The sequence below is a fragment of the Martes martes genome, assembly GCF_963455335.1.
Source record: "Martes martes genome assembly, chromosome: 9".
Taxonomy (NCBI): domain Eukaryota; kingdom Metazoa; phylum Chordata; class Mammalia; order Carnivora; family Mustelidae; genus Martes; species Martes martes.
Window position 1 is genome coordinate 52136749 of NC_137896.1, and position 17909 is coordinate 52154657.

The 17909-nt window shown below is 36.7% G+C and overlaps 2 protein-coding genes across 3 annotated transcripts in view; both read right to left on the minus strand.

The window, feature by feature from the left end:
• CCDC138 (coiled-coil domain containing 138) overlaps positions 1–3359 on the minus strand; it is a 148344-nt gene extending 144985 nt beyond the window's left edge. The window contains exons 1-2 of the mRNA XM_080814221.1: positions 3175–3359; positions 1972–2029 (exon numbers count right to left, since the gene is read on the minus strand). Coding sequence (XP_080670347.1) covers positions 1972–2029; positions 3175–3267 — 151 coding nt within the window. The 5' untranslated portion in view covers positions 3268–3359. The remainder of the gene's footprint in view (positions 1–1971; positions 2030–3174) is intronic.
• Positions 3360–5347: 1988 nt separating this feature from the next.
• LOC308349407 (E3 SUMO-protein ligase RanBP2) overlaps positions 5348–17909 on the minus strand; it is a 77876-nt gene continuing 65314 nt past the window's right edge. The window contains exons 25-30 of one of the 2 annotated variants that reach the window (XM_080814077.1): positions 13573–13777; positions 12079–12180; positions 8381–8526; positions 7429–7702; positions 6955–7289; positions 5348–6571 (exon numbers count right to left, since the gene is read on the minus strand). In XM_080814077.1, coding sequence (XP_080670203.1) covers positions 6266–6571; positions 6955–7289; positions 7429–7702; positions 8381–8526; positions 12079–12180; positions 13573–13777 — 1368 coding nt within the window. In that variant the 3' untranslated portion in view covers positions 5348–6265. The remainder of the gene's footprint in view (positions 6572–6954; positions 7290–7428; positions 7703–8380; positions 8527–12078; positions 12181–13572; positions 13778–17909) is intronic. The other variant, XM_080814078.1, reaches the window with a different exon arrangement.

The following is a 17909-nucleotide window of genomic DNA, read 5'->3' on the forward strand; positions in this document are numbered from 1 at the left end:
GCAACAACTAGCTTACTATGAAGTAAGCAGAATAGGCGCCTTTAACCCTATTCCAATGATGTGAAGTCTAAGGACCAGAGAAGTTACCTGAAGTTATCCAAGTAACAGAACCAACAAACGGAAAGATTAAAATTTAGAATCCAGTCTTCTTTCTATCTAATCATTATATGTCATCAGTCTTCAAATATTAAAAATTTTATTTTATAATTTTATATATTTTAAACATTAAACTTTTTTTTATTAGACAGAGAGCATGAGTGGGAGGGGCAGAGAGACAGAGAATCTCAGACTTTGCACTGAGCATGGAGCCCAACACAGGGCTTGATCTCACAACCCTGAGATCCTGACCTGAACTAAAACCAAGAGTCAGACACTTAAGTGACTGTACCACCCAGGCACCCCTAAACACTAAACAGACTATTAGCCTCTATCTAAACTGAGTAAAAGACAAAAGAGCTTCTCTGATAAGAAATTTAGAAATTAAAAAAAATTTTTTGGAATCATCTGATTTTTTAACAATTAGTTCCAGAGGCAGAATTTAGTGATTCATCAGTTGTGTATAACACTCAGCGCTCATTACATAAGTGCCCACCTTAATGCCCATTATCCAATTACCTCTTCCCCCACCCTCCTCTCCTCCAGCAACACTCAATTTGTTCCCTATAGTTAAGTCTCTTGTGGTTTGCCTCCCTCTCTGTTTTTATCTTATTTTTTCCTTTCTTTCCCCTATGTTCATCTGTTTTGTTTCTTAAATTCCACCTATAAGTGAAATCCTATGGTATTTGTCTTTCTCTGACTTATTTCGCTTAGCACAATATGCTATAGTTCCATCCATGTCATTGAAATCTATGCACCCTTGCCTAAAATGCATTTTTCACCATCAGAAATTAAATGAGCTAAACTTTTTAGTTATATATTTTATTCTTTAAAAGATTTTATTTATTTATTTGACAGAGAGACAGTGAGAGAGAGAACACAGGCAGGGGGTTTGGGGGAGGGAGAAGCAGGCTTCTCGCAGAGCAGGGAGCCTCATGCAGGGCTCAATTCCAGGACCCTGGGATCATGAAGTGAGCTGAAAGTAGACATTTAATGACTGAGCCACTCATGCGCCCCTTTAGTTATATTTTAAAAAGCTGGAAATTTGGGGCACCTGGGTGGCTCAGTGGGTTAAAGTCTCTGCCTTTAGCTCAGGTCATAATCCCAGGGTCCTGGGAATCTCTGCTCAGCGGGGGGCCTGCTTCCCCCTCTCTCTCTGCCTGCCTCTCTGCCTATTTGTGATCTCTCTCTCTCTGTCAAATAAATAAAATACAATCTTAAAAAAAAAAAAAGCTGGAAATTTTAGGGCAAATTTCAAAACTAAAATACAATTTTAAGATATTTTTAAGATACCAGACTCAGTAATAATTGGGGTTTTTTAAATCATATTGAAGGAATGTTTTGGAAGAGTGTTTACAAAATTTCGAAATGAAATAAACTTGGAAAAAAATGAAATTCTCTAATCTACCATCTGATAAACTTTTAAAGATACTGTTTCTGCTATAATCTCAAAATTCAATGATTATACTTACTAATAAAAACATCACTGAAGAAGAATCAGCAAATCAAGACTAATGGTTAATTAGCTATATATGTTAGTTCCAGATTACCACATAATGTTCCAATCGACCCAATCTCACAGTATAATGATCCTTATCAAGTACATTTGATAAGTTCTTCCAGTGCAACAATTATTACCCCTGTAACTTGGAAAAGTTTATGCTTTAAAAAAATAGCAATTAGTTTTCTTTACCTAATACACTATTTATTTTTTAAGTTTTTAAAGGCAAAAATGCTGTAACTGAAACACCAAAAAGAATTCATTTGATTTTAAAGACATCTTACACATGTAAACTCCCAAAATCTTGATTATTATTTTCTCTCAGATTAAATGTTAAAACTCCCAAATATAAAAAAAATACTCCATCAGCTTACCTGGGGAGGTTAGAGATCTTCTCTTCCATTTAGCCTGACCAAAACTTGAAAAATCATACTTAAAAGAAAAAAGACATATTTAATTTATATATTAAGAATCAATCTACAGTCTCAAAAGAGTTCCCCACAAATTATGTATTAAGTACAAGGGATAATTACAAAGGTTAAAGTGGACAAACTGGTAAGACACTACCTTAACCAAGTGGTCAAAATTTTTATCACCAATAATGGGACAAAGCATCACAGGTCTCCTAATGAACAGGAGCAACATATACATCACTCCTGCCAAAAATGCATAAAACCGGTATCTATCTAGTCATGAAGTGTATTCAGAGAAACTCAGTTGTCCTATACTCTTCAAAAATATCAACATTATGAAAGGCAAAGACTTAAGAACCTGTTTCAGAATAAAGGCAACAGAAAACTAAATGCAATGCTTATTTGTGGATTGTATCTGCACCGGGGGAAAATTTTACAAAGGACATTATTGAGATAATTGGTGAAATTTGAATACACACTATACATTACGTATTATTGTGTAAATGGTAAGTCTCCTTAATTTATTACCGTGGATATATAAGAGAATATCCTTATTCCTAGAAAATACACTTAAGTATTCATATTTGGGGGTAAAAGTATCACAGTGCCTGCAAGCCACCCTTCAATAGTTCAGCGGGAAAGGGGGTGTATATAAAGTCAAAACTAGGAAGATAATAGTAACGCAAATGTGGCAAAATGTTAACAGATGAATCCAAGCGAAGTGTCCAAAAGAGTTCTTTGCATTATTCCTGCAACTTCAAGTTTGGAATTATTTCCAAATAGGAAGGGTTTTAAAGGAATTAAAATTGCTTTTTGAACTCCACACCAGTCACTTGTAAATTAACGTGCCATACCACCGTGTCTGATACATCATAATCCTTCAAGAGTTTATGGTGAAGGAATTTTTCTGGTAGAAAATCTGTTTTTCCCACATCGGGAGCGAGCATCTGCGGCCACAAAAAACTTCTGCTCCTCCCGCCTCCTTTCGCTAACCCTGTTTCCGGCAGAGCGGCTCGAGGTCCGGAGAGTCACTCCCCCTCCCGGGAGCCGTCCTTCGGCACCGCGGCCCCGAGGCTTCGGGCGAGGCGCCGGCGGGATGCTTCACACCTGCCGGAACCTGCCCGCGGACACAGGGAAGGGTCGAGGTGAAGGGCTAGGCCTCACCTCGGCGAAGCGGCTGCCCCCTAGTCCGTAGCGGCTTTTGAGACGCTCCACTACCAAATCCTGCCCGGGCGGTTTCACTAGCCGCGGCTCCATAGCGCGCCGAGGTCGCCGTTGTCTCCCCGGGAACAGCTTTCAAACACAGAGCTGCGGGGCGCGCAGAGGCGGAGCTCGCGCAACGGAACGGCGACGTGACGCACGGTGCGCCCCGCCCCGCCCCCTTGGGGGGGATGGTCGGGAGCAACGCGGAAACGCGAGGAGGCCCAGCCTGACAGGGCGGCGGCGGGCGTGGCCAGAGGGGCGTGGCCAGAGGAGCGCGGCCACTTAAGTTGAGCCCGGGAGTCGGAGGCGAGGAAGAGAAGCGCAAACTGGAGTCCCTCTCTCACTCTCTGTACTGCGTTAAAAATGTCCTGGTGTTACAAACGTTTTTCCTGCTGAATGATTTAACGACCAATTCCTTTACTCCTGTGTTAACTGGGCTGATAAATGGCGTTTTATCTTTGACTTCAATTTTTTGCTACTTGCTACCAAACAAAGAGTCCGGTCGTCCGCAGCAGTTACACCTTAGCAGGTGTGGCCCCTCACGGGAGGGCGCTCAGCCGTAGCCTCAGGCACCCCCACGGCTTCTCCGGAAGCCACCACTTGCTCCGTAACCTCTGCGCCTTGCGTGCATGTGGGAATGCGTACACGCTACGTCCCCAGACGACGTGGTCACCAGGACGGTCCAAACCTGACTTGGTGGCAACCCTCTCTTGGCTCTAATAAAGCTTACGTGTATTTAGGGTGCGTTTGGACATACGAAAGTAGTGTTCTTTAATCAAGATGGCCTTTGCTAACTGTAAAAAGGCAAAAATCAAGAATACATCGTACTGCAAGACACAGAATTCTCAAAAAGGATTTACTCCCTTACTTGCCCTGCCATTGGCCTGGGTTCCATATGTATCTTAAAAAGCAGTGTTAGAGGGGGTGCCTGGGTGGCTCAGCGGATTAAGCCTCTGCCTTGGCTCAGGTCATGATCTCAGGGTCCTGGGATGGAGCCCAATATCTGGCTCTCTGTCAAATAAATAAAATCTTAAAATTTAAAAAAAAAAAAAAAGCAGTATTAGAATGTAAATTCCCTGTATCAATGTAATGAATGTAAGAGCATGTACTTTTCTTTTTTTTAACAGCTTTTCCCAATACCCAGAACGGGGCCAGGCATTTGTACATGCCCAATATGTATTGGGATGGTATACCAACCCAAATCCTCTATTAAACCGAGACTAATTGAAAGGAATAACTGAAAAACCACTTAATTTTTCTCATTTATACAATCACACTAGTGTGATCCTTTACTTTTCTAAATTGTGAATGTTCAACAGCATGTCTGGACTAACAAATCCTAGATTCTCTGGAGTATCTTTCAAGTTCTTCAAATGTCAAAGGTTTAGAAGATCATTTTAAAAAGTAGTTATCTGAAAATCATTTATACCAATACTCTTTGCCATCAAATATTACTTACAATGTATAAATAATTTTTTATACTCTGTTTTAAACAGATTTCTAATGAGACAACATAAAGTCAAGCCAGTGGCGGGGGGGGGGGGGGGAATACATGTCTTGGATTTATACTACATTAGCAATTAAATAACAAAAAGAAATAACAAAGTCCTTTCCTGAAATGTGACACAAAGTCTTTGTCATTAATGCCCCATCATTCATTTCCATCATTCATTACTCACACACAACAGACACATGACATCCCTCCCCTCCTGTCTGGTGGCTGATCGGGTATTATACGATAACCTATTTCCAAATCCCCAAACAGAATAAATGCTACTGTCTTTCACTTAAAAAAAAGAGATGATTTCACTTGGAAGAACACAGGAGGGTAGAAGGCAGTCACTGTTGGTAATCAGAATACATAAAATTTTGTGCTCTAGATTCTTTATAGTTGTATATTGAGTAGTATGAGAACATCTCCCCCTCACTAACCCCCTCCACCACCTTTTTAGCAGTTTGCCTAACTTTTGATACTAATCATTTCCAAATAAATTTTTAGTGTGTATGTATCAAACTTGTAAAGAAGTCACTTTCTTGGGAGCCTTGGAAATTATGTGGTAGTCTGATTTACAGAACTTTAATTGTCCTCTTTACTTTGGCTCTAAGATGAACAAACAACTAGATGCACAAGTAATAAGTTTTTTAAATGTCATGGCTGTTAACAATTGTCACTTTATTTTTGCTACAAAATTCACCAGAAAAAGGTACTGCAACAATCTAGTATAAAGCAAATCTTTAACCAAAGAACATGGTATAGACCTTTTTAAAATAGTCATACTTTATCACAACAACTGCAAGGAAAAATTCAAGTTCTATCAGAACCAAGCTGCAGTTTGAGGTAGTAGAAACAGATGACAGAGAAGTTAAAAAACAAAAACAAAAAAAACTAAGGAAATACTTGTTTAAAATGTAAAAATTAATTTAATACCTTTGAAAGGGCACAGGAAACTACATATCATTTAAGAAAAGAAGGTACTCTACTTAAAAGTTAATTTAACTATACAGGAGGTGCAAGGATTATAGAAGAGCACTTTGGTTAAGTCTCTACCCTCTGTGGCTCTACCCATTCATAAGTGAGTCTCTATGCATAAATGAGCACACCAATATTTAAAATTACCAAATATATTTCAAATCTAAAATAAAAATTATCCAAGTTGTGGTCCCTTTATTCAAATGGTAAATTTATCCATGCAGGAAATCCAGTATCTTAAAAGGTAAAATTAAATTGCATATATCATATTCCTTCAATAGTTTGAGAAGGTCTATTGCTTTTAACAAGATTAGTATTATTCCATTTTAATACAGATATGTCAGGAGTACATAAACACAAGTACACCTGATTTACACCAGTGTTTAAACTTTTATTTCACACCATGCAAGGTCAATTATAACACATTAAAAAGTGACAACAGCTATAAGCTGCAATTGTACATTTATACATTGGAAACGTCCATTTTCAAAAGCTGAACATAATTATTACCATATTGTCACAACAGCTAAGCTTCAATTCAACTGTTTATACAGGTAAAATTTACTAGAAAAAACAATGATTTTATATCTGTCCACATTCTGTGATACTAATTCTTCGACTAACAGACCCTATAGGAGAGCCAAATGATTCAATCTTTTTCACAGTATCCATGCCATCCTTAACAAACCCAAATACTACATGCTTAAAGTCCAAATGTTCTGCTTTTTTCAGTGTTATAAAAAACTGAGAATTATTGGTATCCCGGCCTCGATTGGCCATTGATAGTAAGCCAGGACCAGTATGTTTCACATTAAAATTTTCATCTTCAAATTTATCTCCATAGATAGATCGTCCTCCTGTTCCATCATGTTTGGTGATATCTCCCCCCTGAAAGAAGATTTCAATTAATAAGAGTTTTGAAGAAAATAATAAAATACACACAGATCTACCACTACAATGTTAAGTCCTAAAAACTCAACTTCCTTGAGAATGTGGTTTGAAAACTAAGAAATACCCATTTTTGAAAGACAAAAATGAAAAGGTCTTTTGCCCACCCTCAATTTCTAGCAGGTTTCAAGGTAACAGAAATTTAAACCATTTTAGGTTGAAACTGTTTGTGGGGACAGGAAGTTGGATATGACACCAACTACTATGCAGAAAAGCTAAAGAAATCTTAAGAAAATTCCAGGTGAAGAGAAACACTCAAATTTCCCAAGTTAGTGTGGTTCACTTTTCTAGACTTCAACTGTGATACACAATTAAATACTTACTTGGCAAATAAAATCTGGAATTACTCTGTGAAAAATGGAGTTCTTGAAGCCAAAGCCTTTCTCTCCAGTGCAGAGTGCTCTGAAGTTCTCCGCAGTCTGAGGAACAATGTTTGAAAATAATTCCATGGTTATACGTCCTAGAGGTTCATCGTCTGCGCAAACATCAAAAAACACCACAGGATTTGTCTCCTTCGATAACTCTGCTGTCAGTGATACTTGTCCTTTCTGGAGTTTCAATAAATTCTGTTGACATTCTTCAAATTTTTTTTTAAAACAATCAGCCATTTCTTTGGTTTTAAACCTTACTGCAAGCTGTTCCACTTTGGCTTCTCCATCTATTAAACAACAAAACAACATATATTTAATTTTAAATATTTAATATTAAAATAACTGTTATAAGCTGTCTTACATATTTGTTACGGATTTTAGAAAGGACCAAAAAAGTAAAAAGTAGCATTTGAATATAGAACTCACCAGCATAATCTGAGGCAGTCCAAACTAAAGCATTGTTCGAAACATTCAAGGGTTTTAATTCCATTGTTTTGGTGATGACATGGTTTGCACACACTTTAAAAACCTGGTCTCTTCTCATTAGGATCCGGTAGTAATTCTTCATTGTATGCCAAAGAATCTTTATGTCTCCTACACCACGCTCTTTCCACTGACTGACCTCTCGATCCCATCTATAGAGTTTGGCTCTCTCTTTAAATAAAATTTCTTCATCTTCTTCTCCAGATTTTACTTCTACCTATGACAGCAAATAAAATTATAAGCTGCTGCTTTTAACATATTACATGACAAATTCCAAAGATCCAAATTCCACACAATATTGTCTTTGCAATGACATTAACGGAATTTGAACTACAGTATCAAGATAAATGGTAATATCCAAGGGCTAGGAATACATCTGATTTGGATGAAGCAGTAAAGACCTGATTTGTCATGAAATATTTCTCTTATATAGTATTCTTCCTCCTTTTGGAAAGTAAATACATTGTTTTATGGGACAGAAGAGATTCCAAAAAGTGCTCTTGAAGAGAAATATTAACTACTGATTGTAGTTGAAAACCGACAAAATAATTTGCCTAAAATAACGTTCTTGTCCAGAAAATGTAGTTTACTTTTCATTGAAAGGATTTTGGCAAGTATGAGGCTGGATACTTTTTACTTCCAGAATTATATTATGAAAACAAGATATTCTAAAAAGATATGAAAAAACTTAGTTCTTCCCAGCAATTTCATGTAGAATCTATATTTATATGTGTATATATATAAATATATATATAGTAATAAAAAGCTTCCACTTGAAAGGGTAAATATTCTGAAAGAAATGCAAACAAAGTTAGTCCTGCAAGTCAAGCCTATGTCAAGTTTTAAATTTAAAATGTGAAGTTATTAGTAAGTGTTCCATTCTTTTAATATTTACCTCAGGTAATGACACTATTGGTTCAAAATGGATATCTTCATTGTGAACTACTTCTTCATCACTACCATCTTCATCTTCGCCAACTTTACTGGTTGACTGTGCTCCAAACACAGCTGCTCCAGTATTTGCCCACTGGAAATTCTTATCTGATAAATAAATTAGGATATTTAAACAGTGGTATCAAATTTTATATGCTTTTAATCCCCCTGTTACCTTCTTAAGGCCTGTAATTTCCAGTGATATGACATATACTTTTAGTAAAAATGCTTAAAATTATATTACTCTGACAAGTTTAACTCATATAGTGAGCACACAGTACTACTCACAGTACAGAGTACTGTATATGCTTTGAGCTACAAAGATAAGATCATCTGGGACGCCTGGGTGGCTCAGTTGGTTAAACAGCTGCCTTCGGCTCAGGTCATGATCCCAGCGTCCAGGGATCGAGTCCCACATCCGGCTCCTTGCTCAGCGGGGAGCCTGCTTCCCCCTCAGCCTCTGCCTGCCACTCTGTCTGCCTGTGCTCCGCGCTCGCTCTCTCTCTCTCTAACAAATAAATTAAAAAATCTTAAAAAAAAAAATTTAATTAAAAAAAAAAAAAAAACAAAGATAAGATCATCTGAGCCTCCGGCAAATTTCATGATACTGAACTATGCAAGAACTTCCAGTAATGAAGCACATTCTTAACACATACCCCGGAAATTTTGAACAATTAGCTCGGCTCCAAAGGTAATTTACTTCATAAAACATTTTATCACATATGAAAAATAACTTTTAAACCTAAAAATGTCCTCTCAAAGAGGCCATACCTGCTACCTCCAAAGTAGTCAAAGCAGCCTAAACACATTTATAGCTTTTCTACCTCAACTTCTTCCTGAAGTAACTAGTGTTGCAGCTTAGATTTCTTGGCCAGGTGGTAGAAGGTAGCACAGGGAGAAGCTCACTGACTCCCAACTATCCTCAAGGGATACCAGGCTGTTGGTGCTGAAGACTCCCTATTCCCATGCAGAGAAACAAAGATTGTTACTCTCCCTTAGGCCTTGGAGAAGATGAAAACTAGTTACTTCTTCATCCCCATCTCAGCCTGCTAATACATTCCTCACTGTCTTAGAGAAAAGAAACATCTCTTAGCTTTTCATCACTTGTTGATGAATCACTATCTTAGAAAATTCTATATCCAGTGCTAAAAACTCTTAAGGGGCAAAAATATCACAGATAATTTAAAAAGTAACTCAGCACCTTGAAGAAAGCACAAAATGAGTATCTAGTAACAGTAACTCCCTCTACGCCAAATTTAGTGGGGAGAGGAAAAAAAAAGAGAGGAAAAAAAACTTCAAAAAAGAGAAAGAAGACAAAAGTCCTTAGGAAGATATTGCAAAAGAGGGGTGCCTAAGTGGCTCAGTTGGTCAAGCAACCAACTCTTGATTTTGGCTTAGGTCAGGATCTCAGAGTTGTGAGATCATGTAGCACAAAGGCTCCGCGCTGGGCGTGAAGCCTGCTTAAGATTCTCTCTCCCCCCTCACTTTGTCCCCCACCAAAGCTCTTGCATATATGCACACACTCTCTCCTCTTTCTCTCTTAAAAACAAAAATAGAACACAAAACTGGTTCAGGAACTCCCAAGCAAAGAAAAATTTTTAATTACCCCAAAAGACCCTTGAGAGGTATGGCAGAAAATTCCAAAATGTCTCAGTGGTTCTTAATGCTGGGTGAATTGTAAGAATCACACAGGAACTTTTAAGATATCAATGCCTAGGCTACCACGCCCAGAGAGTCCAATATAATGTTTTGCTTTGTTTTTTTAAAAAAAAAAACCAAAAAATGAAAAACCTCCCAGGAAATTCTAATATGAAGCCAAGGTTTTTTGAAAACCAGGAGGAAGAATTTTATAGTAAAAATATAAGTTATACATGTCAATAATCACAATTTCACAGTAACAGTTCTAGGCAACAGGACGTAGGAGACTTGCACTATAAGAACAGGTTTACAAAAACATTACAAAATCTGAAGGAAATAGATAAAATAGTGATTACTGACGAAGGCAGGTGATTTTTAAACAGGAACCCCCTTATTATTCTCTTAGTTTCTGTATTAAATATTACACAACAGATGTGGAATGATTGACAGACCTATGTGAATAGAGCTTGCAAAGAAAATGAGTTAAAAAAAAACAAAATCACAACAAAAAATGAACAGGAGCAGATTTAAAAAAAAAAAAAAAAAAGAATCATTACAGAAAAAGAATATGCAAATAAGAAGAGGAAAAAAAGATTCCTCTGAACCTAAAACCAACCAAAACAGAAAGTTTAAAATCAGAAAGGTCCATGCAATGCCAGGAACAAGTTATATATTTAAAAAAGAAAGAAAGAATGAAAGGAAGGAGGGAAGGGAGGGAGGGAGGGAGGGAAAGAGTAAGGAAGATGGACACCCACATTCTGGTGAAATTTATGACCTCTTACAAAAAACCTAATTAAAAATAAAGTAATGAAAAAATCTAAAGATTAATCAGAAACACAAACAAAAGGAGAACTGTCCAAACCAAAAGGTACTTCTTTGAAAAGACAGCACAAATTCCTGCCATATCTAAGAACAAAATAGAGTAAGAAATGTAGTTAACAAAGAACTTGGTAAGTCACCTCAGCAAAAAATGACAAGTGGTGGTGAGAAGTAAATGTCATGAGGTTTGAGTCTAGCCTATTTCACACTTTACTGCACAGTATGGATAGAGTACTTTGAAAAGGTTACACTGAAAAACAGGCATCCTAACTCATCAACTTTTATTTGATAATTTTTTGTGTACGGATAACTATCTATAAGGGCTTATTATCTTCTGACTTCAGGCTACTATACATTAAAAAAATATATAGCAACTTGACATCGGTGAGGATATTAATTCCAGCATAACAAACAATACCTGAAGGTAATTTCTGAAAGTTTTACATGTGCGTCTGTAAATGGCAGGCGCTGTGAAAAAAGTGTAAGCATGTGGGTGGGAAGAACACTATTCTGAATTACATAAATCATGTAAGTATATATTTTTAATAACATTTATTCCACAAATCAAGCATCTTGTATAAGAACAACTTAGGTGGTGCTATAATCAGAAATATGATAGTCATTATAAGAAAGAGAAAGTAATATGCTAATAAACTTGAAACAATCAAGTAATATATTATTTTCTACAAATGATACAAAATGCACAAAAACAGAAAACCACTGAAAAAGATGGGAAACCTCATCAACCATAAATTTATAGTGATAAATCAGCACAAGCCTTATATTCAAACTCGATCAAGGAAACTAGAAAAATAGAAAGCTATAAAGTCATCTCCTTAAAAAATAAGATGCACAAATCTGAAATATTCACAAAAACCAAATCCAAAAGTATAATTCAAAGAACAACGCACCAAAATCAAGGTAATTCCGGAACTGGAAAGATGGTTCTACATTTCAGGATGGGAAAGACTACCAACAGGATTTATAGTGAATTAAGAGAAAATTCTCATGGTTTATATTAATAAATGTTGAAAATAATAGTAAAATATAAAAGTCCTTCCTTATTAAAACCCTTAAACAAAATGGAAGGTGAGATGAGGGAAGAAATGTCCAACTTAGTTACAACACTTGGCAAAGAACTAGTTCTTTCAGTTGTGTTTGATTCTGTAACATGATCTTTAAAATCTCTCCTCTTGATCTTACCTTTAGAACCAAAAGCAAAATCCCCAGAATTACTGGAAGCCAAGTCTGCAAATGACAGCCCTGCGCTACTTCCAAATCCAAATGAAACTGTTTTGCTTTCCACTGGCAAAAGGAAAAGAATAATTTAACATTTCATTTAATATATACTGAACATCAAAGCTTTTACCCAGGACCAAGAGAGAATGGGTTGGGATGTTCTATACTACCAAAGGGTTTGGGTGTGTGGTGTGAAGCATTTGTCTTCTGATTATTTCTCTAAAGGACAGTTACAAAATACAACCAATTTTGAACTTCTTCAGTGTAAAGTGTACAGGTACTACTCTCATGACAAACTATACCAACAGCACACCAAAAATCTTTTTTAAAAATGTAGGGCACCTGGGTGGCTCAGTCATTAAGGATCTGCCTTCAGGTCAGATCATAAGTCCTGGAATCAAGCCCTGCATCGGGTTCCCTCCACAGCAGAGAGCCTGCTTCTCCCTTTCTCCCTCCCCCTGCTTGTTCCCTCTCTCGCTCTCTGTCTCTCTCTGTCAAATAAATAGAATCTTAAAAAAAAAATTAAAATGAGATGTAGATCTATACTAAGCCAAATAATAGAACTTACAGTTTTCTATAATCTAAAACTTTCATTCACAGGCAGAGTTTCAAAAAAGACATGCATAAAGAATCTCTATCCTAAATAAGCTCAAAAAAAAAAAAAAAAATGAACATCTTTCTCATCTTTGGTCACCAGGAGTTTGGGGGTCTTAATCCTGACAATGTGTAACTACATGATCTCTTAGATTACTAAGCCCTACTTTTATTTTCTGAAAACATGAGATTTTTAGGTCTGAAATTACTTCCTCTTCTAACACATAAGGACTCTCAAGTGCCTATAAATATAGTAATTGTGCATTATTCAAGACTACTTCTGAAACAAATTAGGTAAAACAGACAAGCAATTTTAAAGGAATATAATTATAAAAGATTCCCACCCCCAATATCAACTGAAATGAAAAAACATGGAGGAAAGCATATCAGGTCTTGATTACTATAACTGATTAATCTAATAAAGCACACAGAGAAAAAGACACTGAGGTAGTACCATAAAAATTTAACCACCTTATTGTAATATCTACAATTACTTCATATATAAATTTTAATATACTTCAATGATAATTCAAACAATATTCAAATATTCCTATCACAAAGAAAAATCTCCACTAGGCATACTTGTTATTTATTCTCAGGTAGAAAGGTCAGAGTCACAGCGCTTCATATTCCTTAATAACGACAACTCTAACAATAAAAATACATGTTTATTATCTTTGTTGACAAGGCAGTATGATTTTCTGGTTATTATTACAAATATTTCATGCCCCTTTATACGTTTCAAATATGTTTTAAGGGAAGGGAGTTTTTAGAATTGACATTTGAATCTATTTTCTCAAACGCAGAGGTAGGTGACCTTATGTAATGTATGCCTAAGATTTTTGTAAACGTATTAAATTTTACCTTGGCTTGTAGAATCTGCATCATTTTCCTTTCTAGTAGACAAATCTACAGGTTTATCCACAGTTCCAGAAGAAACAGGTGGTGAACTAAGAGATTTGGTAATAAAATCAGGTTCTTCAGATTTACATAAAAATGGTGCAGTCACTTTACTCCCACCTGTATACATACTGTCAGCAGAGTTAGCTATTTCTTCACTCTGGGATTTCTGCAAAGAGGAAGTAAAAAATAACTATGCCATTAAATACTGACTGACAAAAAGGATCATATTCCTATTTTAAAAGAAATTGAGGACTTGAGAATTCTGGACATAATGGAATAAGCACACTTCACCCTATCTCTCCCATTCCACACTCCATCCTATCTTTTCCAATACCTACTATTGAACTGGACTGAAACAGATAAAGCAAGTATAAAAAGCCTCTGAAAGGTGGATAAAGCAGGAGGATTAAGAACCCCAAGATTTTGGGCACCTGGATGGCTCAGCGGGTTAAAGCCTCTGCCTTCGGCTCAGGTCGTGATCCCAGGGTCCTGGGATCAAGCCCCACGTCCGGCTCTCTCCTCCGTGGGGAGTTTGCTTCCTCCTCTCTCTGCCTGCCTCCCTGCCTACTTGTGATTTCTGTCCGACAAATAAATAAATAAAATATTAAAAAAAAAAAAAAAGAACCCCAAGACTTGAGTTATAATCCAGTGGTAAGTATCTTCCAGGGTTTTTCCTTCCCCACCAACTCATATTCCAGCCTCAGTGCTACAGAAGCTCCAAAACCGAAGCTGCAATGACAGAGATGGAAAAAAGTCCCAAGAAAAGCCAACTCTCCTCAGCCAGGGGTTGGGGGTTATCATGAAATGATCCATGTGTTGAATGAGCAGAAAAAAACTTTAAAGAAGCTACTGTAACAATGCTCCAGGATATAAGAGCAAATATTCTTTAAAATAAATGAAAAGATAACAAGTTCTCAGCAAAAAAACTGAAGGTATAAAAAGAGTCAAGTGGGAATTTTACAAATGAAAAAATATAGTAACAGAAAGCAACATAGATGATTTACCCAAAAAAACCACATTCTGGCCCATAAAACGCACCTCAACAAATTCAACAGAACAGAAATCATACAAAGTATATATACTCAGTCAACAAAGGAATTAAGCTAGAAATCATTGCCAGAAATATAGCTTGAGAAATTCCAAATATTAAGAGATTAAACAACCCATTTTCAAAAAATAATACATATATACAAAGGCCTCTAGATAAATTAAAAATATTTTTAAATAAATATGAAACTACAACTTATCAAAACTTATAAAATGCAACAAAAGCAAGGAAGGGAAAATTTACAGTACTGAATGCATGCATACATTAAGATCATCAATGGGGTGCCTGGGTGGTTCAGTCCATTAAAAGCATGTGACTTTGGCTCAGGTCATGATCACAGGGTTCCTAGACTGAGCCCTGCATCAGGATCCTTGCTCAGTGGGAAGTCTGCTTCTCCCTCTCCCTCTGCCCCTCCCCTGGGCTCGTGCTCTCTCCCTTCCTCTCTCAAATAAATAAAATCTTTAAGAAAAAAATCTAAAATCAATGAACTCCTACCTTAAGAAACTAGAGAAAGAAGAGCAATATAAAATTAAAGATTAGAAAAAAATGAAAAGTATAGCAAAAATCAATAAAGCAGGAAATTAAAAGAGGAAAACAACAAAATCAAAAGCTGGTTTTTTGAAAATGTCAATAAAAACCGATAAACCCACAGTAGGCTAACCAAGAAAACAAGATGCAAATTATTAATATTAGAAATGAAACAAGGAGGCGCCTGGGTGGCTCAGTGGGTTAAGAATGCCTTCGGCTCAGGTCATGATCTCGGGGTCCTGGGATCGAGTCCCGCATCAGGCTCTCTGCTTGGCAGGGAGCCTGCTTCCTCCTCTCTTTCTCTCTCTCTCTGCCTGCCTCTCTGCCTACTTGTGATCTCTGTCAAATAAACTCTCTCTAAAAAAAAAAAAGAAAGAAAAGGAAAAAAGAAATGAAACAAGGGGCGCCTGAGTGGCTCAGTCAAAGCGTCTGGCTCCAGTTCCAGTCATGATCCTGGGGTCCTGGGATTGAGCCCCTCCTGCAGATCTCTGCTCAGTGGGGAGTTTGTTTCTCCCTCTGCCCCTCCCCCTGTTCGTGCGCGCTCTCTCTCTCAAACAAATAATTTTTAAAAAAGGAAAAGAAATGAAACAAGAGCCATCAGTACTCACTTTTAATTGATGGGTATTAAAAGGGTAATAAATTTTAATTTAGACACCACAGACACCATTACACCCACAAATTTGATTAACATAAATGAAATGGACCAATTCCTTGAAAGTCACAACCTACCAAAACTCATAGAAGAAGAAATAGATAATCTGAATAGGCCTACATCTACTAAAGAAAATGTATCATCAATCAATTAATATCATTCCAGGACCAAATGGTTTCAGTACTGAGTTCTTTCAAACATTTAAGAAAGAAAGACTAGCAATTCCTACAATGTCTTCTAGAAAACAGAAGGAGAAGGAACACTTTCTAAGTACATTAAGCAAAAATTAATAGGAGAAACAGACAAATCTACAGTTATGCCTCGCAACAGTCTTCTCATTAATAAAAAGAATAAGGAAACAAAAAAGTAGTCAAAGATAATATATTGAGACTAGGACAGCACAGCATCAATTAGCTTGATCTAATTAACATAAAACACTACCCCAAAAGAGCAGACTACACATTCCTCTCAAGTGCACAACAATCACCAAGACAGCCTTCATTAAAACTGTAAGAACTGAAATTACTCAAAATACGTTCACAGACAATAAAGGTATTAAACTAGAAATCAATACCAGAATACGTGGAATATCACCAAATATTTGGAAGCAACATACTACCTAATGCATGTACCAAAAGAATACCTCAAGGAAAATAAGTATTTTAAACTGAAAGAAAATTAAAATACCACAGAGTAAAAGTTTTGGGATGGAGCTGAACAGTTCCTAGAAACTTAGAACATTAACTATACTAGAAACGAAGAATGGCTCCACTTTGAGAAACTAGAAAAAGAGCAAAATAAATTGGAAATGACCTTCCATGGATCAATGAATAAACTGTGTTATAGCCACACAATGGACTACTACTTAGGGATAGACAAATGCCTATACTGTAGGATTTCATTCATATGAAATCCTATACTATAGGATTTCATTCATATGTTGGTCTGGAAAACGCAAAAATATAGAAACAGAAAACAGATCAGCAGTTGCTAAAAGATATGGGTAGGGGAGGATCTGACTACAAAGGGATGATACGAAGGAATTCTGGGTGTGTTGGAATTATTCTATCCTGTCTTTGGTGGGAATTAAAAGAATTCAGGCATGTGTAAGAACTCAGAGAAAACAGATACACATACACAAAAGTGAATTTTACTTCTGTAAATAAAAAAAATTACTACAAATGAAAAAAGTCCTTAACATACCTGAAGCACAAGGAAAAGAAAATTCATTCTGTTTATATCAAATGTTTTATGCTATCACAGCAGTATTATTGTAATAGCCAAAAAGTAAAACCAACCCAAGTGGCCATCAACAGATGAATGGATAAATGAAATGTGGCATATCCATACAATGGAATATTATTCAGTCATAAAAATCAATAAATGCATATATATGCTACAATGTAGATATACTTGAACACATTAAGCGAAAGAAGCCAGACACAAAAGTTATTTATAAGAAATGTCCACAATAGGGAGGCGCCTGGGTGGCTCAGTAGGTTAAAGCCTCTGCCCTCGGCTCAGGTCATGATCCCAGGGTCCTGGGATCGAGCCCCACATTGGGCTCTCTGCTCAGCAGAGAGCCTGCTTCCTCCTCTCTCTCTGCCTACTTGTGATCTCTCTCTGTCAAATAAATAAATAAAATCTTAAAAAAAAAAAAAAAAAAGAAATGTCCACAATAGGCAAACTTACAGAGATAGTCCATCACTGGTTTCTAGGGCTGGAGGAACTAGGGGGAAATGGGGAAGGGTGGTAACTGGTAGAGGTTAGAGGTTTTTCTTGGGGTGATGAAACTATTCAAAACTGATTGTGGTAATGGTTGCAGAACCCTGTGAATATACTAAAAACCTCGGAATTATATGCTTTAAAATGAGTGAACTGTATGTACATGTGAATTATACCACAATAAATGTTACCCCAAAAAAGTAGGCTAGATTGCTTCTGTGGGGGGAAGGGTTTTAATTCAGCTCCTAATGCATCCTCACCTTAGAGGCCTTGAATGGAAAACTCAATACAGACAAATCAAATTACTTCTGTTTTGTTCAATACTGTATCCCCAATTGTCAGCAT